Source organism: Camelina sativa, chromosome 16 (assembly GCF_030686135.1).
Source record: "Camelina sativa cultivar CO46 ecotype springtype chromosome 16, ASM3068613v1".
NCBI lineage: Eukaryota > Viridiplantae > Streptophyta > Magnoliopsida > Brassicales > Brassicaceae > Camelina > Camelina sativa.
In genome coordinates, this window is record NC_141895.1 from 4,199,784 (window position 1) to 4,224,286 (window position 24,503).

General features: G+C 32.2%; 4 protein-coding genes and 4 pseudogenes across 8 annotated transcripts; 2 read left to right on the forward strand and 6 right to left on the reverse strand.

Annotated features, from left to right (window-relative positions):
• Positions 1–125: 125 nt before the first annotated feature.
• LOC104749771 (jasmonate O-methyltransferase) lies at positions 126–5,967 on the forward strand. Its single transcript, XM_010471465.3, has 4 exons — positions 126–390; positions 539–964; positions 1,442–1,729; positions 5,476–5,967. Exons 1-4 carry the CDS (start codon positions 316–318, stop codon positions 5,854–5,856), a joined length of 1,170 nt encoding a protein of 389 aa, XP_010469767.2. The 5' UTR covers positions 126–315; the 3' UTR covers positions 5,857–5,967.
• Positions 5,968–6,704: 737 nt separating this feature from the next.
• On the reverse strand, positions 6,705–7,295 carry LOC104753365 (mavicyanin pseudogene; annotated as a pseudogene).
• Positions 7,296–7,941: 646 nt separating this feature from the next.
• On the reverse strand, positions 7,942–8,869 carry LOC104753366 (mavicyanin pseudogene; annotated as a pseudogene). The gene has a single exon (XR_015585360.1). The product of XR_015585360.1 is annotated as a mavicyanin pseudogene (transcript).
• Positions 8,870–12,283: 3,414 nt separating this feature from the next.
• LOC104753367 (mavicyanin pseudogene) lies at positions 12,284–13,493 on the reverse strand (annotated as a pseudogene). The gene has a single exon (XR_015585442.1). The product of XR_015585442.1 is annotated as a mavicyanin pseudogene (transcript).
• Positions 13,494–16,485: 2,992 nt separating this feature from the next.
• Positions 16,486–18,029, reverse strand: LOC104753368 (putative F-box/FBD/LRR-repeat protein At1g22000). Its single transcript, XM_087492489.1, has 4 exons — positions 17,432–18,029; positions 17,100–17,302; positions 16,874–17,008; positions 16,486–16,779 (listed from the first exon to the last, which is right to left on the reverse strand). The coding sequence occupies exons 1-4, from the start codon at positions 18,027–18,029 to the stop codon at positions 16,486–16,488; spliced, it is 1,230 nt and encodes a 409-aa protein (XP_087348615.1).
• Positions 18,030–18,594: 565 nt separating this feature from the next.
• Positions 18,595–19,616, reverse strand: LOC104753370 (putative F-box/FBD/LRR-repeat protein At1g22000). The gene is made up of 3 exons (XM_087490468.1): positions 19,291–19,616; positions 19,080–19,208; positions 18,595–18,965 (listed from the first exon to the last, which is right to left on the reverse strand). The coding sequence occupies exons 1-3, from the start codon at positions 19,483–19,485 to the stop codon at positions 18,693–18,695; spliced, it is 597 nt and encodes a 198-aa protein (XP_087346594.1). The 5' UTR covers positions 19,486–19,616; the 3' UTR covers positions 18,595–18,692.
• Positions 19,617–19,730: 114 nt separating this feature from the next.
• On the forward strand, positions 19,731–22,511 carry LOC104749773 (protein CONSERVED ONLY IN THE GREEN LINEAGE 160, chloroplastic). 2 transcript variants are annotated; one of them, XM_010471468.3, is made up of 10 exons: positions 19,815–20,281; positions 20,351–20,400; positions 20,508–20,604; positions 20,696–20,791; positions 20,957–21,037; positions 21,160–21,251; positions 21,351–21,443; positions 21,544–21,612; positions 21,710–21,922; positions 22,170–22,511. In XM_010471468.3, the coding sequence occupies exons 1-9, from the start codon at positions 19,973–19,975 to the stop codon at positions 21,876–21,878; spliced, it is 1,056 nt and encodes a 351-aa protein (XP_010469770.2). In that variant the 5' UTR covers positions 19,815–19,972; the 3' UTR covers positions 21,879–21,922; positions 22,170–22,511. The 2 variants fall into 2 exon arrangements, with proteins under 2 accessions (XP_010469769.2, XP_010469770.2); XM_010471467.3 differs by lacking the exon at positions 22,170–22,511 and having other exon boundaries at positions 19,731–20,281; positions 21,710–21,961.
• On the reverse strand, positions 21,922–22,317 carry LOC109129402 (oxysterol-binding protein-related protein 1B pseudogene; annotated as a pseudogene). Its single transcript, XR_015584307.1, has one exon. The product of XR_015584307.1 is annotated as an oxysterol-binding protein-related protein 1B pseudogene (transcript).
• Positions 22,512–24,503: the final 1,992 nt, after the last annotated feature.

Genomic DNA, 24,503 nt, shown 5'->3' on the forward strand with positions numbered 1-24,503 from the left:
GTTTCACTTAGTTGAAAATCTAGAGGAAAAAATCGTAAAGGGACCGTTGTATAAATGTGTAGAAAGAGAAATGTAATCAACGTAGGTCCATAAGATGCATGTGGTACTGGTTACGCAAAATCGTAAAGGGACATTTCAAAAAAGCTATACGCAAAAAGAAAGAAAAAAAAGATGCATGTGGGATGTGGCTATCAAAACACTACTGTCGTGCCACACTTCTTTCCTTACATATATCCACCCAACATTACTTACTATATTCATTAACCTTCTGGTTCATCAAAAGGAAAGAGACATCACAAAGAGAGAAAGAGAGAGATGGAAGTAATGCGAGTTCTTCACATGAACAAAGGAAACGGTGAAAACAGTTATGCCAAGAACTCCACCGCTCAGGTCGATTTTGTTTTATCAAAAAGATAAATAATATGTTTTGTTTTCATGTGTACACATATATACGAGTGAGAAATGCTATATCTTAAACATGTTGGTTCTCGAACAAAAATAATAGTAACAAACATATAGTGATTTTGTTATTACGCAGCGCAACATAATATCTCTAGGCAGAAGGGTAATGGACGAGGCCTTGAAGAAGCTAATGATAAGCAATGCGGAAATTTCAAGCATTGGGATCGCCGACTTAGGCTGCTCCACCGGTCCGAACAGTCTCTTCTCCATCTCCAATATTATCGACACAATCCAAAACTTGTGTTCTGACCTCGACCGTCCGGTCCCTGAGTTCAGAGTCTCTCTCAACGATCTCCCTAGTAATGACTTCAACCACCTCTTTGCTTTTTTGGCGGAGTTTTATAACCGGCTTAATAGTAAAAAGGAGGGTTTAGGGCTCGGTTGTGGAGGAGGAGAATCGTGTTTTGTGTCGGTGGTCCCTGGCACCTTTCACGGACGTTTGTTTCCTCGCCGGAGCCTTCATTTTGTTCATTCGTCTTCTAGTTTACACTGGTTGTCTCAGGTGTGTACTGTTTCTATATGCGGAATTTCACTTAATAGTATAGTTACGAACATACAATATTTTTTTATTATAAAAATTAGTGTTTTTGAAAATGCAAACTAGCACTCTGGAAAAATGAATTGTCAACTATTTTTAGTTGTGGCCGGAATATCATCGTTGTGACAATTTTTAATTCACAGTTAAAATATACATATCTGGTTTCGGGCCTAAAGAGCCTAAAATCAATGCCTTTTAATTATCCTTTTATTAACCGAATTTCAGTGCGTGGCAATTTTTCTCATTTATGAAATCATACAATAATAAAACCAAAAAACATACAATAATACAACAAAAAAAGAAAAAAAAAAAATCAGAAACCAAGTGGTTCATATACACACACACAAGAAATTACGAATGTGGTCCACATAATTTTATCAAAATATCACTCATTATACGGTAAATAGAAAATGCTTACAAGATGCATTATCATATATTAAGGCTCCATGTGGTGAGGCTGAGAAGGAAGACGGCGTTAATTCAGCTCAGTTATACAACGTAGGGAAAATATACATATCAAAGACAAGTCCTAAGAGTGCACATAAAGCTTATGCTCTTCAATTCCAAACTGATTTCTCGGCCTTTCTGGAATCACGGTCCAAAGAGTTGGTCCCTGGAGGCCGAATGTTTTTATCATTACTCGGTAGAAGCACACAGGATCCTACAACCGACGAGAGTTGCTATCAATGGGAACTCCTAGCTCAAGCTCTTATCTCCATGGCCAAAGAGGTATGGTGGTGTATATATTTTTACCTTTAGCTAGGTTCGAACCCGCGGTACACCGCGGATCAAATGTTTTATAATTTTTAGAGTTTTAATCTTTTATGTTAATTATTAAGTAAAATTTAGTTTGCAGTTATTTATTATATTTAAAATAAAAAATTCAAATTATTAAGTTTTAAAAGCTATAGTTACTAATTTGTACATAATCAATTTTTTCATATTATAGAGTGTGGTGTAGTAACACCATATAGTAATACATGTTATTCATACTTGACCCGTTTATAAACCTACCTTATTAATGTAATAGTAGATCCATATTTATGTAGTCTATCCGATTTACAAATATATACATTATAAACAAATGGTCATCATTTATCCGATATATATAGAGTCACAATGTTTTGGAGGTCTCGTGTCTCCACCTACACAAAATCAAGATACTAACTACATAGTAACTACAAAATCAAGGTGCCAAATTTCCAAATTCAAACAATCGAATTAATGATTTGGTTAACCTAATTTTGGAAATATACTTTGAATAATACTATTTTAATTAATATTGATTAATCGGTCTAAGGAATAAGCTTTAGATTAATCGATTTAAGAAAAATTATAAACTCATCATTTTTAAAGAAAAATAATATAGCTTAACTCGAAATATATAGAAAGATATTGACAATAAATCCAATAATTTATCATAGTCCACTGGTTCAATGGTTGTTTTGATAGTCGTAGGTGTTGAGTTCGAACACAGCACAGCTATCACACATTTAACTTCATTTTTTTCGCGGATCTTCTCTAAACGGATTGGATTTTTAATGAAAATTTTTAATCTCAACTTTACCCTTTTTAATTTCAATTAACATTCTCCTTAATGTTCTATTGAGTGGCAATTGCTGTAAATAAAGCCAACATTTTAGACATTTTTAAAAATGTACTTCTCTTTTAATCATAAGAAGATTAGAACCAACATGTAAATAGTCTCATAGCCATAGGGTTATAAATAGCCCATATTAATCTATAAGGATCTGACCCTGGCACGTTACATGACCAATAAAGGACTAGTAATGTGGCCCATGTGTTCTTCCCAAATTTGTTGAGATTTATTTATTTTTTTAGTCAATTTTTTTTCAAAGTATCGAAATTAGTCAATTTATATAGAGAAAATTGATAAATACAATCTATAAATAGCTTTAATATATACTATCTCATCAATTGTATTAATTAGATATTAACAAAGGTTAATTGTATCAAATAGATATTGATACATGTCAATCTCAAATTTAATTATTAAAATATTTAAAAATGAAAAATATAAAAATTCTCAAGTTTTTTTTGTCAACTATTGGGCCACAACATGCCGAACCATTAGCCAAATCCCTACATTCATAGGGAGCGGGACTTGATCCACGGTGTGAAGGTGTCTTGTGCAAGAACTTACCATTGGCCACTACACTAAAGTTACTTCACAAAAAAAAAAATTGTAAGCTTATCATGTAAAATATGTATATGTCAAAATCTCCCTTTCCCCAAACCCCCTAAAATATAAATTTGTTTCTATATTAAAAAATCATTTTATTGAAAATATTTTTAGTTCATTAAATTATTAACCTAATTCTATTGGGTATTATTTTATTTGTTAATATGTGATACTAATTATAATTTATTTGCCACAAATTATAATATAATTTCTTGATTTATGTATCAAAATATCAAGGTATTTATAAAAGGACAATTCTTGGGTTCACCCCTTTAAATTAAGGAAACAAATCTTAACTAAGTAAATAAATTCTGTAGACCATCCAATTTTAAAATTGTTAATTCTAATATTATATTACAATTTTCACCCCTAGGAGTGAACCACTCTTATTCACCCCCTCTTAATTAACCAATCAAAATACAACAAATTGCTATGTCATATCATATTTATAAAATAAATCATAATTAAAATAAAAAGACAAAACAATTTAAGGAAACCAATTCTGTAGATTTTTTATTAAGGAAATTATGTTGGTTTAGGTTTATAAAATAATAATTAGAGTTTAGATTTTAAAATTAAACAAAATCATATGTCGGTTTGGGTTTACAAAAATGTGGTTAGGGTTTAGTTTTTACAATTAAACAAAATTATATGTCGGTTTGGGTTTACAAAAGAGTGGTTAGAGTTTAGGATTTAGATTTTACAATTAAATGAAATTATATGCCGGTTTGGGTTTACAAAAGAGTGGTTAGAGTTTAGGGTTTAGATTTTACAATTAAACAAAATTATATGTCGGTTTGGGTTTACAAAATAGTGGTTACGGTTTAGATTTTAAAATTAAGCAAAAATATATGTCGGTTTGAGTTTATAAAATAGTGTTAGAGTTTAGATTTTACAATTAAAGAAAATTACATTTTAATTTGGGTTTATAAAAAGAGTGATTTGGATTTAGATGTTATAATTTAAAACTATAACTAAGTTTTACCCCGTGGTACACCACGAGTCTATTATTTTGTTGATATGATACTGTAATAGTTTAGTGGTGCTTGTAGTCAGATGGTGAATTGCATCTATATATATTGTTAACAGTTGTAGATAGGTTTTGTATAAACTCTTTATTCCCAAGTTGAGAATATACATTTTATGATTTTGTTAGTTATGATTTAGGAATGAGTGATAGGACATATTCTTATTTTGATTCTCAATTGATATTATTAGATTAATAGTGTACATTTAAAGCTAATAAAAACTTAGCAAATATGTAATCGTTTATTAAACGCAAATTAGATATTTTCTAAGATGTATTCATCTTGAATTAGTTGCTATATTATAGGGATGTGATTACAGAATTTGTGTTATCAATTGTTTTTGTCTAAATTAGCCCTAAAAATTCGGCATGTAAATTATATATTTCCTAAGATACAATGTGCTTTAATTGGCATTAATTAGATGTAAATAAGTACACTATAGATTAAAAATCGGTCCAAAATATTCGGTAATCTTAAGGAGGATTCGGATAATTGAATCGGTTATAATTTTAGTTAAAAATCTGACCCGAAGTTGGCAAAAAACCAAAAAGTGATGGCACCCTATTGTACTTTTAAAATGTATTTCGAGCTCTATATGTGGATATACTTGTTTGGTTATAAATATCCTAAGAAAAATTTTAAAATATATCTCCGTTTAGAAAAATTCAAATCACATCATATGCTTAAAAAAATTTAAAATTTTATTAACTTTATGTATTAAATAGTAATTAAAATAATTAAATATAAGATTAAATAAAAGTGCAAGGAGAATTATATTTTAATCTAAGATATTGATTTGAGTTAGGTAGATAGTTTTTAGAAAATTAATATTATCAAATAAGGAAATGATTATGTTTGGTTGTAATGATTGTAGAGAATTTAGTTAAGACTTGTTTGGATACAAAGATAAGAGAGGATGACACAAAAATGTATTTCAAAAATGTTAAGATAGATATAATGTTTAGAATTAATAATTTTAAAATTAATTGATATATAAAATATATTTTCTTAATCAATAATTTGTTTACTTAACTAAGATGGATAAATAAGAAATGTTCACCCCTAGAATTGTCCTTAATTAATTTATTAGATCGATTGTTATCCCAATGCCCCAATCATAATAGTATCGGACCAATAGATGATATATCTCAACCAAGTTTAATTTCTTTTTATTTGATGATAAGGATATATAAGTTTAATACTTAATAAGCCATATAACTAAAAGGTATTTTCTTTTATCTAAGGGTATTATCGAAGAAGAGAAGATCAATGCTTTTAATATTCCTTACTATGCTGCAAGCTCCGAAGAACTGACAATGGTGATAGAGAAAGAAGGGTCATTTTCAATCGATCGGCTTGAGATAAGTCGAATTGATTGGGAAGGTAAGAGTATCAATGAGGAGAGTTATGACCTAGTAGTACGGTCCAAACCCGAATCCCTAGCTAGTGGACGAAGATTTTCTAATACCATCAGAGCTGTGGCCGAGCCGATGCTAGAACCTATGTTTGGGGAGAATGTAATGGACGAACGTTTTGAAAGGTATGCAAAAATCGTAGGAGAGTACCTCTATGTGAGCTCACCTCGATTTGTTATCATTATTCTTTCGCTCGTTAGAACGGGTTGATCGTGACATTTATATGCTATATACTTATCTCTGGATCTACAGTAACATGATTTGTAAATTTCCTAATCAATTATCATTTGCTTTGTTAATAAATTAAAACATTGAAATAAAGTGTGATTTTACGGTAAACCTATAGTTGGGTGTCATCAGAGACAATATTTTGGATCATGAGTTTGTGGAAGCAGGGTTGAGTTCTGAGTTCCCAGTTGGGGAGGATAGTTAACCAATGATTACAATAGGGAAAGAGATATTAGATGTATGAATGGTTTATGCAAGCAATGCATGATTGTAAAGGTTTTAGGAAGAATATCTCAATCTCAATCCTAAGTAGGAAACTTAGGGAGATGTGGAAACCACGATGGGCTATTCACGTGATAGATCTTGCAAGACATTTTTGTGGTTTGATTTGAAGCATAGGAGGTGAATTTGGCAGCTTTAACCGGGGGACCACGGCGAATTTGTGCTGACATTTTTTGTTATTAATAAATAATGGAACGCTTGCTTTTTCTACCAAAACAAAAAGAATATGAAAAATAGTGATGACAATTAACAAACACCATACACCACTGTGAACATCAAAGTGCAAAGTGTATTTGTACATAAGAATAAATTAAGTAAGTGCGGGTAAAAAGCAGGTGATGCTTTTATTGGTAATGAAGATGTATTGAAGAAGAAATAAGGCAGATCGTTTATTTCTCTATATAGGGAGATAATCAATCTTTGAAGAAGTAACAAAATTAAACACATAGTAAACATTTGTCAAGCCATAGGAAAATAACAAACTAATTGAACACATAGTAAATCCTAAAAAAGCCAAAATAATACTTGAAACAAACAAAAAAAAGTCCTCAAACAAATACTAGGGTTTTTAGGAGAAAGAAGGAGAGCATGCTTAAGCCACTCCAGACACAAGGACTTGAGGCTGCATTGTCAGGAAGCGTTGCGATCGTTGCATCATCTACCAGAAGAACCTCAAGAGGATCCTCTATAGGCGTAGGACTAAGATTAGGTTTAGGATTAGAAGAAGATCCGTTGTCTGGTTGATTAATGGGACTGGGAGTAATATTCTCAAGAGACGCAGGCATGACTAGGACGTCAAGCTTTTGACCAGATTCACAGTGACCAGGCACACCGCATATGAAATAGAAGTGACCGGTTCTATTAAGCAAAACCGGTTCATGCTGGGATTGGTATGTGGTCAGAGGTGAATTAGGGTTACACGACTCGAAATCTTGGGAACTCACTTCCATCACATTGTGGAGAGCCTTGTTATATTGAAAGATGAGTGAATCTCCGGCATAGAAAGTTTTAGAAGTGGACCAGCTCTTGCAGTAATCAATGCCCATCGTTGTTGTCCATCCGTTGGAGTTTCCAACTTCGTAAAACGATGTAGCACGAACTAACCCAATTAATGACAATGCAACGATTAACAAACCCATAATTGTGTTCTTCATGATTCTTCTTCTTTCCTTGATGGAGACGTGGTAAAAAAATGAAAATGAGATGAAGTACAAATATTTTCTATTGTGAGGAAACTGTTTAGATTTGTGCGTCTAATATATAGAGAGATACTACTAGATAGAGTCATAGAGGCTTCACATAAATCATTTTCTTTCAGGATTGTGATTTTAATAAATAGTGTTTTGATTTGTCCACGTCCCTCTCGCTCCGACTTGAATATTATGACACAAGCTAAGTCATCGATATATCCAATAGTGAATTTTATTTTTGCTTTTCTTTTTTCACATTCATATAGTTTTCTACTCTGAATTTTACTTACACAAAATTAAATTATTTATAAAAATTAAATAAATTATATTTTTTGGGTTGAAAAAAATTCTAATAATATTAAATAGCTTTGAGTATTCGAGTAACCATCTCGATTCCAGTTTAATTTTACACATCACAAGATCTCTAATCCATAAAATTGATGATCAGGAGTACGTAGTTTGTTGCAATGTATGGCATGCTCGGTTACGTACGAATATCTATATTTCTCATTTTTTCTTAATTCATAAATACTTTGTTTCCTTTATAACGCATGATATATAATTGCCTAATTGTTTGCCGAGTTTGCAATTGTACGTAATATCAAAATTATTTACCAAAAATATAGAAAAATTTATGTGCACATACGGAAGCTAAAAAGAAAATGTGTCGCTTGTTATGTTGAAGTAAACAAAACCACTCAAGGAACAAAAAAAAAACTTAAAACTCATAGTCTTAACTCTCAAACGTACGTACGGAACTGATAAAACTGAGAAGTAGAACCAAAAGCCAAAAGACAAAACGTCTGTGAATCTATCACACTAATATAAAAATTAGAGAAAGTAAAGGAAGGACGCAGAGTCCGATCCAAACACTAGACTTTGAAGCTGCGCTAAGTGGAGCTGGTGACGGTCCCATCTGATACTGTGGAGGACTCTTAACCGGTGAATCAGCCAACGGTGAACGTGACGAAGAAGAGCTTGGTGATCGGACCGGTCCAGGTACCGGAGCAGCGATGGGTCCTAATGAGGCCGGTAAGACATGGATTTGAAGCTTCTGTCCCAAGTCGCAGTGACTAGGAATTCCGCATAGGAATTGTTGGAGTCCTGGCTTGGTTAGAACGATGGTATCAGACCCGGTCTCATATCTTGTTAGCGGGTTAGACGTTTCACACAGCTGAAAATCATTGTGAGTGACTTCAGTGACGTCATGGGAACCTTTAGTGTATTCGAAGACCAAAGAGTCTCCCACATGAAAAGTTTTTGAAGATGCCCATGCATCGTAATCAACGCTAATCGTCCATCCTTTGGAGTCACCCACTTTGTGAACGGTCTCTCCAATGGCACCTCCAAAACGTGCAACAAGAATCAGCAAAGAAGTAAAGAAGGCGTTACTTTTGATCAAAGCCATGATGAATTGTTGTTTGAAACAAGAGAATTAACCAGCAATTAAAGAAAACAACTTTGTAAGAGATTTTATGAAGTTTTTGAGTTTGGGTTGGTGAGAAGTTAAGAGAGCCCTATGTTGTTTATATAGAGTTTAAGAGGGGTTATTAGTTCTATGGTTTTAATGGATTTGGAAATCCAAACAAAAATCTTGTGTTATTCAATCATTGATTTTAAAATAATTATCAAAATTATGTGTTATTGGTTCTATGATTTACAAATAATTGTTAAGATCCTATGTTATTCACTTAATGATTTGTTTTTGGATTTCAAAATCCATATTATGTTTTAAATGGAATTGAATGGATTTGAAAGTGTAAAATAGAATAATTCAAATCAAAGAATAAAACATATTATTTTAAAATCCATGTGTTTTGATTTTTAAAACTTACAATTCCATATAGATTTATAAATCACCTCTCCAATAACAGTCCCTAAAACAATCATTTTCTCTTTATGAATTGGGTTGACAATTTTGATATGTTTTCTTAACCAAAAATATAATATATTTTGATAATTCCTATTTCCTAGTGATGTAATTGTTAAGGTCTTTTCTAATTGCTGTTTTCCATATAAAAAGATATATACAATATATATTATATAATAAAGTAAGGTTTTCCTAAAACTTTGCATGAGAATGTGATATTTGGCATTCTACATAATTGATTTGTGTCCAGTCATCCTTATTTTTATAATTTTGAATATAATCTAATTTCATTAAACAAAAATTAATAATTTAAAATTATATATTCAATTTCCTATCTTATATAATAACTCCTACTGGTAACCATTAGAAGAACAAAAAGAAAATGAAAAAAAAAAGTAATATGTTGGAATAAACAGTTTTTGATGAATGAAAAGAAAATCCGCAGAGAATAAACTAAATAGTAAATGGTAACCAAACAATAAAAATATCTTTTTAAATATATTAAATATGAAATAAATTAAATTTAATAATAATTCTATACTACTTCTAATGTATATAGAATGAATTTTACATTTTTTTAAAAAAAAAATTTGTAAATTAAATTGTAGATATGTCATATTAAATATTAATATTTAATATTAACCTACAATACAATTTTAAAGGTAATTTAAAATTTTTAGTTTTTATTTACGATATAAACATGAGTCTCTTAAATTTATTTTACTCTTCATATATAGTTTTCAAATAGCCTTAAGATTAGTTTAGCATGAAATTCATATTAAAATTATTTTTTTCTGTCAATACATTATAAAAATATGAAAAATATTATATTAGAAAATTGAATATTATTAATTAAACTTATTTTTTATTTATTTTAAAATATAAAAACGAATTTTAAAATTTGTTTTTTTCCTGTTCCATTTGTTCCTGATCAATTTTGGGAAGGAACACTTTTGTTCTATTGTTTTTGTTTTTTTTAAGAATGTAGAGGAATGTAAAGGAAAAAATGTTACTATCAAATTGTAAAAAAAAATTGTGGAATAAAGAGGAATATCACATTCCTCCTCATTTTTTTCCTAAACGGTGGTCACCAATTAAAGCCAGTAAGGTTTTCCTAAAACTTTGTATGAGAATGTGGCATTTGGCATTCTACATAATTGACATTTGTCCACACATCATTATTTTTATAATTTTAAATATAATCTAATTTCATTAAACAAAAAATAATAATTTAAAATTATATATTCAATTTCCTATAATTTGCATTAAATTTTGTGTATAGGTTACAAATGGCTATAACCAAAAATTTTAAAACATCTTAACTCTAGGTAAACCACAAATATATATACATTAAATATTACCCTTTAACAAATTTTAGATTGTATTTTAGGTTAACAAACAAAACATTCAAAATTATTGTCATGCATTAAAATGTTGACTTCATATTTGTTCATATTCGTTTTTTTCTGTTTTTAAACAAAAAAAATATTTCCAATTGAACAATAAATAAAACACATTTTGTCATATACATTTAACTCACAATTTAATATAAAATTGAAAAAAAATCAATTAAACCACAACTAAAACACACTCAATCATATAAGTTTAACTCATACTTTAATATAAAACTGAAAAAATTATTTCCAATTAAACCACAAATAAAATCCATTTAATCATATAAATTTAACTCACACTTTACTATAAAACTAAGATAAAAAAAATATATATATATTATCTATTGTCCCTGAAAAAAATATTCTCAAAAATCAATCTATTCTCAAAAATATAATGATGGCACTGGCCAATGCATGTCAAATATGGAAACCTTAAAACCCAAAATGAAGAAGAAGAAGAATAAGCCAACCATGTGTTTTCTAAAAAAAATTCTCTCTCTTTCCTATTACATCTATAGTTTAATTATCATCACTTATAAGAAATCAATATTAGTTATAATAAAATAAATTATGTTCTTATCCAAAATACAGAAAACAGAGTTCTTTCAAGCAAAAGAAATATATTTACTCCAATTTTGGAAATTTGGTATAGTCACTAAAAATTCTTGTTGCAACCAAACGTATTTTTATTGAGATTAATTGTTTAGTATAACTTCGTGGCAACTAAACTTGTTTCCAAAGTCTAATTAGGTCGGCTAAAACCCTACATTTGGAACCCTATAAGTAAAAATGTTTCGATATTCAGCATCTTTGGAACACTACGCCATGGCCTGACCTGTGGCGACAGACACTGAAATCACGCGTCTACAAGAACAGATCCAGCAGTTGGCAAAGGCGGTGGAAGCTCTCGCCCTGCAACGTAATCTTCCTGTGCACGTCAATGTCCAGCCACAAGAAGAATCTGATATTGGAGACAATCCTTTCGCTATCGTTGACCAGCATGACGATTTGCAGTGGGAGCAGAGGTCAAAGCTTAGACTTCCAGAGTTTCATGGCCGACAATCAGCTAAAGAACTTGTTGACTGGATCTTCTCGGTCGAAGAGACTCTGAAGTCCAAATGCGTACCTTTGGAGAGACGTGTTCCTATCATTGCAAGGCAATTTTGGGATTTTAATAAAATATTATATTATCTTATTAATTAGTTTTTATAAATTATTATCTACTTGGAAAATAACTTCTAATCTAATTTGGAATTATAATCATCAATCTTAGTACCTTGGGTGATAGAAAAGCTAAGTGGTTTGCGGGAGAACCAATCAAGCCCAAGTGATATAGATAATTCACTATCTTAATTGTTTATATTCTTAGAAATGAATAAAGACTTTTAAGTAGACCAATTACATTGATAAACACTTTACCCTTGCCTCATTCTATAGACTTCACATCAACTAATAATTTTTTTGCGTGCTTAAGTATAAGAAGTATGTAGTTTGTTGCAATGTATGGCATGCTTGTTAGACTGTTACGGACTAATATCTATATTTCCCATTTCTTTCATCATTCATAAATACTTTGTTTTCTTTATAACGCATGATATATAATTGTTTACCGAGTTTGCAACTGCAATATCAAAACTGTGTACCAAAAAATAGTAATTTATGTCAGCATAAGGAAGTTAAAAGGGAATTGTATCACTTTTTATGTTGAAGTAAACAAAACCACTCAAGGAACAAAAAAAAACTTAAAGTCATAATCTCAAACGTACGTACCGAACTGATAAAAGTAAGAAGTAGAACCAAAAGACAAACGGCTTTGAATCTATCAAACTAATATGAAACGAGAAAGTACAGGAAGGACGCAGAGTCCAATCCAAAGACTAGACTTTGAAGCTGCGCTAAGTGGAGCTGGTGACGGTCCCATCTGAGACTGATGTGGAGCACTGTTAACCGGTGAATCAGCTAACGGTGAAGGTGACGAAGAAGAGCTTGGTGATCGGACCGGTCCAGGAACAGGAACAGCGACGGGTCCTAATGAGGCCGGTAAGACATGGATTTGAAGCTTTTGTCCCAAGTCGCAGTGACTAGGAGATCCGCATATGAAGTGTTGGAGTCCCGGTTTGGTTAGAATGATGGTATCAGAGCCGGTCTGGTATCTCGTTATCGGTTTAGTAGATTCGCACAGCTTGAAATCATTGTGAGTGACTTCAGTGACATCGTGGAACTCTTTGTTGTAGTTGAACACCAAAGAGTCTCCAACTTGGAAAGTTCTTGAAGATGCCCATGCATCGTAATTGACGCTCATAATCGTCCACCCCGTGGAGTCACCGACTTTGTGAACCGTTGCTCCAATGGAAACTCCACAAAGTGCGGCAAGAATCAGCAAATAAGTAAAGAAGACGTTACTTTGGATCAAAGCCATGATGGATTGTTGTTTGAAACAAGAGAATTAAGCAGCAATGAAAGAAAACAACTTTTTATGAAGTTTTGAGTTTTGTGTTGGTGAGAAGTTAAGAGAGCACTATGTTGTTTATATAGACCCGAGCTCTCGTTTAAAACAATCCTTATCCTTTTCTCTTTAGGAATTTGACACTTTTAATATGCTTTTCTTACCCAAAAAAATATATTATATTTTGATAATTCCTAGTGATGATGTTTTTGTTAAGGTCTTTTTAATTTCCCTTTTCCATATAAAAAGATAGATACAGTACAATATATTTAACTGATTTGCACAGCTTTATTTAATCATAACTTACTGTTCTTAATGAAAAGCTAAAACAGATATAATCTATATTTTTGTGATTAAAAGGATAAACTAAAAATGATGTAAGTTTTATTATTCGTCCCAAGTCCGAACCATAATCCAAAAAAGAACAAAAAAAAAATGAGATCCAAACAAAACCAAAATATTGTTATCGATCCTTACTTATCAAAGGCTTGGTCGAGGTCTCCAGATCTTTTTTGCCGTGATCAAAATATATATATTTTATACATAATTAATAATATATATATATATATATATATCTATATAAAAAGTAATGAAAATATTCAAAAGTTAGTATATTATCTAAATAAAATTCTCAAATCCAATATTACAATATTATAATAATTTTTAGGCCTTATGACTTTAAAACACCTAAACGTAAAACATTATTAGAAGCCATGTGTATCATATAAAACTTTATATAAAAATGAAATTTTAATTTGATCAAATTTTGTATTTAATGAGAGATTAGAAATATTAATAGCTTCTAGATAAAACTAGAAACTCGATTTTTATAAATAAAAAAGAAACGTCCTGTTTTACCAAAAAATACAGAAAACAGAGTTTTTTCAAGGAAACGAAATATATGTACTGCAATTTAGGAAAATTGTATAGTCACTATAAAAAATCGTGGCAACTAAAATATTTTTATGAACTTTAGTATAATTTTACCAAGTTCTTTAGTATAATTTGGTGGCGACTAAACTTGTGTCCAAAATCTAATTAGGTCGACTAAAACCCTACATTTGGAACCTATAAGTAAAAAAGTTTCGATATTCAGCATCTTTGGAACACTACGCCATGGCCAGACCTGCGACGACAGACACTGAAATCACGCGTCTACAAGAACAGATCCAGCAGTTGGCAAAGGCGGTGGAAGCTCTCGCCCTGCAACGTGAGCATGAACATAATCTTCCTGCGTAAGTCAATGTCCAGCCACAAGAAGAAACTGATATTGGAGACATCCGTTGGCTATCTTTGACCAGCAGGACGATTTGCAGTGGGAGCAAGGATTAAAGCTTGGACTTCCGGAGTTTCATGGGCGACAATCAGGTAAAGAACTTGTTGACTGGATCTTCTTGGTCGAAGAGACTCTTAAGTCCAAAGGCGTACCTTTGGACCGATGTGTTCCTATGATTACAAGGCTATTTCGCGGCAAAGCGGCAGCTTGGTGGAAGGAACTACAAACGTCGCGCGCACGTTCGGGTAAACCTAAAATCTTGTCGTGGGAAAGTTTGAAGAAGAGGATGCGTAAAATGTTCTTACCAGTCATCTCTGATCAAGTGATGTTCCGCTTGCATGCGTTGGCGGAGCCAGACCAAAAGTTGAGAGGGGTCAGAAGAATTTTTTTTTTTTTTTAATATGATAAAAATGTAAAATAAAATTTTCTTTTTTTTAGAGGGTAAAAATCCAAATTTTTTGAAGGATCAAAGTATAAATTTTATTTTAATAGGATCAAAATGTAAAATTTGTTAGGGCTAAGATGAAAGTTTTAAATTTAATGGGTCAAAATACAAAATTTGAGGGGTCATTTTGTTATTTATAAGTAAAAATATACAATAATTTTTTTTAATGGGGTCAACTGACCCCCCTTCCACCTTACTGGCTCCGCCCCTGCTTGCATGACTTGCGACAAGGATGGAGACCAGTAGAAGAATATTCCACTGAGTTTTTTTCGCTTTTGAGGCATCTTAATCTGCAGGATTCAGACCAACAAATGGTGGCACGTTTCATTGGCGGCTTGTGGAAACAGAAGATGCGACACACTCTTAGCTTGTTCAACCCTCTCACTATTTCTGAAGCACTTCAAAAAGCACTCACCTTGGAAGCTCAAGCTAAGGAAACTTTTTGGTGGGATACATCAAAGGTTATTGCATTTGTGTGGGCAATATGCATAATGGGGCGATAGACTCGTCATAGTCTCATAGATAAACATTTTAAGTAGTAACCGAAGTATATCCATTGGTTTTTGTTTCCTTCTACGTCGATTTGGATCCCTATTTTTATAGGTTCTGTTTCAGCTTTCATTATTTAGCACCTTCGAAATTTATAAAACAGGAGTTTTCTCGAAAACTAGACTCTATTAATTCTCCGTTAATACTGCGCCACTTACATGTAGAGCTTTTGTTATGATAAGTGTGGCATACTCTGTTACGCACTATATTCATCTATACTTGTTTTGAAGATGCAATGCATGTGTATCTGTGGTCATTGTTTTTTTCTTGATTATTGTGTTAAAATCATAGCATTTTCTTATGTCTTTTCTTGAATTATTATGTTCATTTTGTTCCCACACCTTAGCTGCATATCTAAGGTGTTGGTCCATACAAAGTCCTTTTCTTTTGCAGATTATATCTTAAACGGTGCTTAATTTAAGCAGCTCGTTCCTAACCAGTCGATGATGGTTGAAGCAGACTTGATAAATCTAACTAGTCCGTGCAGTTTGAGAGACTTTCATACGCCTAGCAAATCATTGTCACAGAGTTTATTAGACTTTGATAATATTATAAAATATATAGGAAATGTTTGGACATATCTACAAAGAAACTTCTGAGACTCTGACTTGGCCACATTCTTACAAAAAAAATTTGTTCAAGGCTTGCATATGAGTGCTTCTACATGATCAGTTTCTTTCTTATGCTCTTAAGCTTATTATTCTTTCCTCTGATATGATTGTTCTTATATTTATTTTTTTCTCTTTTTTTTTTTTTCTTTTTCTAGCACCGCTTGTTCAGAGTTCTGTATATCTTAAATGTATATCAATTCTGCGTAAACGTGTGCTGATAGAAGCGAGGACCACGCAGGTATACTATATTTTAAACTCATAAACGAACTGTTGCACTAGTTGTACCAAATATAAGAACAATCATATCAGAGGACCACGGAAGTAGTGGGAGTGAGCTATATATATGACAGTATCTCCAAAAGAGCCATTTACATTCACTTCGATGTTTCACCACATTATAAGAAAACATGTTTCTATTATCAAACAAGCATTTCATGATTTTGAAAGTCAAATAAGTAGAAAGCCTATAAAATATTAAGTTGAAGTCGAAAAGCATACATGATCCCTGATATTAGATCAGTCAGTCACTCAATTCATATTAATAAATACTATATATACCACGGAATCCAATTGAGTGGAGAAAAGAGAAGCCGAGATAATGGTGAAACCCTTGACACAGATTTCAACTCTTTGATCATCTTCTTTTTATTTTCAAGACTGCAAGGTTTAATGATGATTGCAGCTCTTTTTAAATACTTGGAGTTGGCAAGTATGTACTTTACAACTTCTTTCTCTCCGTTTCGTCCTCTATATCCTTTCCACTCAAACATCTCGAGATGGGTTGACAAACATCCTGGTACAGAACTCGGTGGGGTGAACGAGAGTGGAAAATCTCCATCTAACTGTGTGAAGCAACAACAAGATATATATGTAACTAACAAATTTACTTCAATTTGAATTTGTTAATTAGTCAACTAAAACTATATATACATGAACCTGGTCGATGAGAAGAACTTTTAGTTGAGGAGAATTTTGAAGAAAACACATAAATGGTTGCAACCAGTCAAACTGTAATGAAATTATTGTGCACTCTATAAGTTGGGAGAAGTTAATAGCGTGACAACACACAACCTGCAATGAACATATATACCAACAAATAAGTCAACGTTGAAAATGTGGTCTTAAATTCAATAAAAGTGAGGTTGAAAAAGCATGCGTATACCGTTTCAGTGCTCAAAAGTATGTAGAGATATATGACCGAGGAAAGAGATTTCATAAAGTTGTCATTAGGATAACATAAAACGCTTATAGTTGCCCTGTCAAGCCGAGGCTTGTTCTCAATCAAGCAAGAGTTTCCCGAATAATCTGTCAGGTAGAATTCTCCTAAAGTTTCAGCATCTATAACCAAAGATCCCCCCATGTTTCCTACATTGTTTGTTCCTAGTTTTACGTAAGTATACTCTAAGGTCTTTAGAGAAGGCACTTCAACCCTGAAATTTTTCAGGGCGTCATTGTCATGTCGTTCCACATATAAGTACTCAAGAGCATGACAACCTGATAAAAACCTAACAAGAGAATCTTCGTCTTTGTAGACTATATAGTGAAGACAAATATATTTTAAGGCTGGGAGGCAAACCGGAGAAGGAACATCCAAGAGAATCTTGTCGGAAATTGTAAGGTCAACAAGTGTATCACATACGTAAAGGCTCTCAGGCAAGATGATAGGCACTGACAACCAGCTGAGCTTGAAGTATAGCTGGTTCACCTTGAGCTCAACTGAATAAGCAATCCACTTTATGATATCAGCATCAACATCAACGGGACATCCTGGACCTAGTTCTATAATTAATCTTTGTAATAAAGGGGCCTTATGGAGTTGCAATGACTCGTCAAGAAACCACCAAATGCTTTCTTTCTTTTTCCCAGGGAGTTGTTTATAGTCACTATCTATGTACTCCAGTTCTGGTAGCATCGTCCAGATAGACCGCCATCGTTTTGACAAAATCATTGTAGACACGGCCTCTTTCGTAGGGAGAAACAACAATATACTAACGAGCAAATCGTCGGGTAACGAACTGATCCTGTCTTCAATTCTCCCTTTCTCACTCTTTACGAATGCTCTTGCACTGTGTATTGCTAAATTCCCAGCCATATCGAGCCGAGTATAAGCAAAAGTCGACGACCTAACAACATCTGTTTCTTCTCAATAAAGCAAACTAAAGTTTTTAGGGTTCGAGTTTTATATAAACTCTCTAGCCTTTCATTTTTTTAAGTTAAGAATCCTTTTTTTTGTTTCTTGTTCCTAAATCTTCCATGCTTCTTATCCCAAAAATTTAGCAAGTTGAATTTTTGGTGGAGCATTTTTGGAAAGAGTAAAGAAAATGTACTTAACTATGTAAAGAAAAATAAAAGCTTTTTGTAATCGTCAGTTTAATCAAGAAGGGTAACACAAAAAATTAATAACACATCTTCATAGTTCTGGAAACAACTTATAGAACTTTTTGAGATATTTTAGATTTTGTATCTTGAATGACTGCAACACCTGCAGCATGATGCTTGTGTCATCTGATCATATTTTCGCTTGTGAAATTCACGTTTGGTTACTGAAAAGCCGTTTTCGTTTCCTTCTTGGCTTGTGAGAAACTTGGTACGTACGTGCGAATCAGAAGTCATAAACCGGCTATGTATGGGCAATAAGGATTTCATACGAGAAATTAATAACACCTTTTTTAATTATAAAACAAATACGTAGTCCATAAATCTTGAAAATCAAATAGAATTCTAATAAAAAAAAAAAAAAGATCAGTTTTGACGTCTAATAACAGTGAAGCATAGATAGCGAAGCCCTAGGCATAGATTCTATCTCTCTCATCATCTTGTTCTTTCTTATATCTTTACGACGACCACGGGGTTTAATGGAGATGGAAGCTATTTGTAAACACTTAGAGCTGGCAAGTATGTATTTCAGAATTTCTTTCTCTGCGTTTTGTCCTCCATAGCCTTGCCACCGAAAGATCTCGAGATGGGTTGACAAACATCCTGGAACAGAAACCGGTGGGTTGAATGAAAGTGGGAAATCAGAGTTTGTCTGTGAAACAACAACAAAAGATATATAATATGTACTATACATCACGTTTAACTAGTCCAGTTTAGATGTTTATTAGTCCATTAATTAAAAAAGAAATCAGTGGGGTAATTAAACCTTGTCGACGATGCTAGCAATTCGTAGTTTAAGAGTTTTTTGAAGAAACCACATAAATGGTTGCAACCAATCAACTTTATATGGTGCGGTACAAATTACAATCTTCAAGCCCAAAACCGGAGAAGTAACCTGCAATGAACATATATAATAAAAACGTTGATTTTTTTGTTTTTTTTTTTTTTAGCATAACAATAATATCAGTAGTACGTACCGGTTCAGCCTTGAAAAGTAACTTCAACTTGACATACATGAGTTGTGAATACATGCGTTGTGATAGGGCCGGCCAAAGAGACCGCCATCGTTTCGACAAAACCATAGTAGGCACTGCTTCGTTTATCTCAAGAAGCGACAGTATCTCTGCTAGCACATCGTCAGGTAATTCGCTAATCCTGTCTTCTTTAATCATCTGTCTATGGATCCTTGGGCACTTGTGTGTATTGATTTGTGTCCTAATATCTTTGTCTCAGTGAAGAAACCTACGACAACTAGAGCTGTATATGTTAAACAGAATGCAATTAGGTTAAGATTGTTTTCAATAAAAAAAAAATCATCTTTGTTTAGGTTTCGTTCTTTTTTATAAAAGAGATTATTTTTCCTTTTTTTAATTTAAAGTTTCTTTTTATTTTAAATAAAGATTTTTTTTTTCACATTATCCATTATTCTTCAGAATAATTGGCAAAAAAGCCAAAGACTAATCAGTTTTTATTTTTGTTTCAAAAAAAAAAAAAAAAAAAAAAACTAATCAGATTTTATTTTTATTTTTTACATTTTTCAATATTTGAAATTAAAAAATATCATACCAAAAAAAAAGAAAAAAAAAAAGAACAACCCCAAAATTACCACAAACTGAGATATTTTGGAAAAACTCGTATCTCTCCACAAGAAACTCATCCATGGCGATTCTTAGTTACATCTCAGCGACATCAACTACACCACCGGTTCCTCAAGATCAGTCAACCAATCCTCGTCTACCAACCAAAATCATTCTACCCAATAAGAAACCCGAGAAATGGTCCACCGGCGTTTCTCCCGGAGAGTACGGTGGTCCTCCGACTACCACCAAGCTCCGCAAGTACTGGGGAGGAGAAAAAGAAGATCCCATTACTTCCACTGACTTAATCTGGAACAGAGATTTTATGGATCAGATGAAGAAACTGTTCGATAACCCTGATGATTCTTCTCTCGACCCATCTCCCTCAAAGGTTCGATTTTTATGGTTTTGCTTAAAAATGTGAATCAAAGACTTAATTTTGTGGTGTGATATGCAACAGGAAGATTCTTCTGGGTTTCTGAGCTTTAGCAGAGTTATGAATCTTGACAGGTTCTCTCTTCTTTCAAACTCATAAAAATCTGAACTTTATTTTCTTGTAGTTTGAATTTGATTAAAAATGGTTGCTTTGTTGTTGTTGTTATCTGTGAAAAAAACAGTATGGATGTTGATTTAAGCAAAGAGCTTGCATCGTCTTCTAAATCCTCTCTGAAAGATCGTCGTGAGACTTCCAATTCAGAAGCTAAAAAACAGATGGTGAGATTTATTTATTATTATCATTTGCTAATTTGATGAAGCCGCATTGTTTAGTTGTTGATGTCTCTACTCTTTGTTTCATTGTCGTTAGAGTAAGGCTATTGCGTCTCCTAAATGGAAGCTGGCACCAACACGTCGCGAGCAAGAAAAATGGGATAGAGCAACTAAGGCTGCAACTGGTGGCAGTGTAAGTTTATCTTTGCAGATGTTTGATCACTTTTGTTCATTGACTTGATTAGTTTCCGACCAACTGAATGATTGATCATTTTTCATTAGGAACATTGAATCAGAATTGAGAAACATAGACCTTGGTTCTTGATTCCTTTCTTTCAAATTCTGTTTTGTGCGACAGGATGTGATGTTTAGGGAGTTGAGGCGGCCACGTGGTGACCCGGAAGTACAGGCTGCTAAAGACAGGGAACAATATTTCAAGGTACCTTCTTTTATTAGCTGACGCTAGCTAATCATTTTACGGTTTGTGATCTCATGAAAGGCATTACCTTTTGTGGCGTTCAGTTCTTACTAGTCTCTTGACTTTTGGATTGTTTTCTGCAGCTTAAAAAGAAGATACAGGTTCTCACATTGGGTATTGGTGGTGTAGGTTTAGTCTCAGCTTACATCTCATACACCCCAGAGATAGCACTTAGGTTTGTCTTCTCCGGCAAAGAACATCAAAACCTCTGTCAAGAATTGTAAAATCAGCTGATTGCATTTTTTTGGTTTCTTGTTTTTAAATTCTGTTACAGTTTTGGTGCTGGTTTGATGGGTTCACTTGCGTATATGAGGATGCTTGGTAACTCTGTAGATGCCATGGCAGATGGAGCCAGAGGAGTTGTCAAGTACTACGACTACTTGTTTATATTCAAATTCCTTTTGGTTATCTATATTGAGGCCACTCACTCACTTATCTCTGTTCTTTTCACTGAATTGATTTGATAGAGGTGCAGCTAACCAGCCACGGTTACTAGTCCCCGTTGTGTTGGTTATGATATTCAATAGATGGAACGCGTAAGTGTCTATCTCTTGTGCATTTGTAGTATGTCTTTCATCAAGATCAACTTCATTACATCAAATCGAATTAACGTGCTATTTCATATATATGCAGAATACTTGTTCCCGAGTATGGATTCATGCATTTGGAGTTGATCCCAATGTTGGTTGGGTTCTTTACTTACAAAATTGCTACGTTCTTTCAAGCTATAGAAGAAGCCATCTCCATTACTACTCAGAAAACCGAACCAATCTCTCCAGACACAGAGGCCAGTGATATGTAAGGTTAAAGTCAGCGTTGTAAGAAATGTAATCTAGACGCAAAAAGGTATTTAATGTAATAAAAACTAATAACTTTAAAAACTCATTCATAGCAGCAATTCACCAAGAGATAATTAAGAACATAGTACATAGAAAGCAAATGCAGAAAGAGTAAAACATATAGATAGTTAAATTGTAATTATGAAAATTTCAGACCAAACCGGATCCGGTGTTGGTTCGAGTGTATTCTTCGTTGAGTCTGCCTTCGTAAACGTAACCTAGCTTCTCGCAACACTTCTTAATCTCTTTGACAGCATTCTCGGAACATGCATCATCGGAAACAACAATGGTCGTTTCGTTTTCTCCCGCTTTGTATTTGGCGATGGCATGATGATTCGGAACAGCAATCTTCACGACCTTGTCGTCTCCAGAAGTAGTGCAAGAAATTACTCTAGCTTCCATTTTCTTGGTTTTTTTTTTCTGTCGGTTTATTACTCTGTTTTAGTATATGAACAAGAAAGAGGTTAAGATGACTTATATAGAGAACAATCATGTGAATGTTAATGGTAGAACCACGAAACATGTATGCATGTAGAAACTGTAAATGGACCACCAGATTTGGTCTTTGTTTGAATAATAAAGTTGAATCCAAGAAACTGCTTCATTTTGCATGACTTATGTTTACTTATCTGTCTATAAAGCCAATACCACAACAGAATAATGTCAAGTATATATTTTACCTTAGGCAACTAGAGAAAAGAATATAAAATCAAACTTTTTGTATGGATCATTTATCTGTTCTGATGAGTGTATACATATTTATAGCTTAAAATGTAAAAACTTATTAAAACTAGATTATATTGTATAAAGTTAGACGTGTTTAAATATAATCATAACATAACTTTGATTTATGGATTGCTACTTGCATTATTAATCGATTGGATTTTTAATATAATAAAGAAGAGTTCATTCTAAAATTTTACTCCACAATTTGACACCTGCCACCTAAAGAGTTTTTATCTACAAAAACAACTTGAATCAAAATAATATATTATAAAATATTCAATTTTTCTTCTACTTTTTAATCATAATTTCCAATAATAATTTTCTGTTTTATTTCTTCACTTTAATAGATATAATTCATATAATATGATTATTAATTTATTTTGTAATTTCATTCTAATTATAATAAATTAAAGTATATTTTAATATATAGTTTATTCTAAAATTTTCTTTTAGAACTTGACACCGGTCATCTAAAGTAATATATTATAAGATGTTCAATATTTTTTAACCATAATTCTAATAATAATTTTCTGTTTTATTTCTTCACTCTAATTAAAATAATTCACATAATATGATTATTAATTTGTTTTGTAATTTCACTCTTATTATAATAAACTAAAATATATTTTAATACATAGACTTTATTAATATTTATAGAGAAATAACTGATTACATATTTCGTTTTAAGAGAGAACAAAATGTATATTTAAAATTACAATCTGATTAGTTTGAAGTTCCTGTCATATATTTATATGTATAGTAATTTCAAATTTTTATATTCAAACCAAAAAAAATCAGTTCTTTATTCACAATAAATTTATTTTTATGAATTTTTTCACATATTTTATTAACTTATATATTCTATCAAATATTTTATAACTTTCATATTTATAATCATATTCATATTTTAAGGCACTAAATTTTAATTAATTGCAACTATTTATTTGTGTTTATGTTATGTTTTTCACCTCCATAGTATTTATAGCATTCTAATGAATGATTAACGACAATTAAAGATAGAATAAATAATAAAAAATATTAATATTTAATTATTGCATTTTTGTAATTCCTATAGACTTTATGTACGAATTCAACATATGTGTAGCATATGCTATTATGTTTATAAGAAGTTCAACATGTGTTTATGATACATATATATGTAAAATATGATATATACATATATATATATATGTGATAATTTTGTTTGAAAATATGATGAAATATTTAACTATGTTAATTATGTAATTCAATAATTCCTCCTATCAACAAATCCTGAAGTAAGCCTGAGTGTATACCAACTGCTTGAGTGTCTCTGGGACAATAAGATAGTGCGCGAGAACTATACCTGCACACTCCTCCTCAGTGTTGCGACGGTACACTTCGCGCTGAAGGTACGTGCCGTTGGCCAAGCGTCGCTTGCAAGTAGTGCAAGAAATGGCAGCAAGTTGCTCTACGACGGAGTGTTGCTGCAATGCAATGATATAAGCATCAAATAACAGTACAATGTTTCAAAAAAATTTCATGAACAGAAGTAGGGATGTTAATATGGGTCAGCAAACCCATTTATGAAATGGGTATGTTAAATTAAAATGAGCCCATTTATATCCAATTATGGGAAAATTAAATGGGGTTAAATAGGTTTCCCCATTTAGTCCCATTAATTATATGGGTTTTATTATAAATATATGGGTACCCATCTAGACATATTTGTGTTGATATTTTTATTAAAATGTGTTTTTCCGCCAAAACCGTAAAAACATGTTTTCCCGCCAAGAAAAACAAATGTTCTTTTTTTATCAAAATATTTTTTCTCAAAACCTTGTTTTCCCACCAAAAATGCAAAATTGTCTTTTGTTATCTAA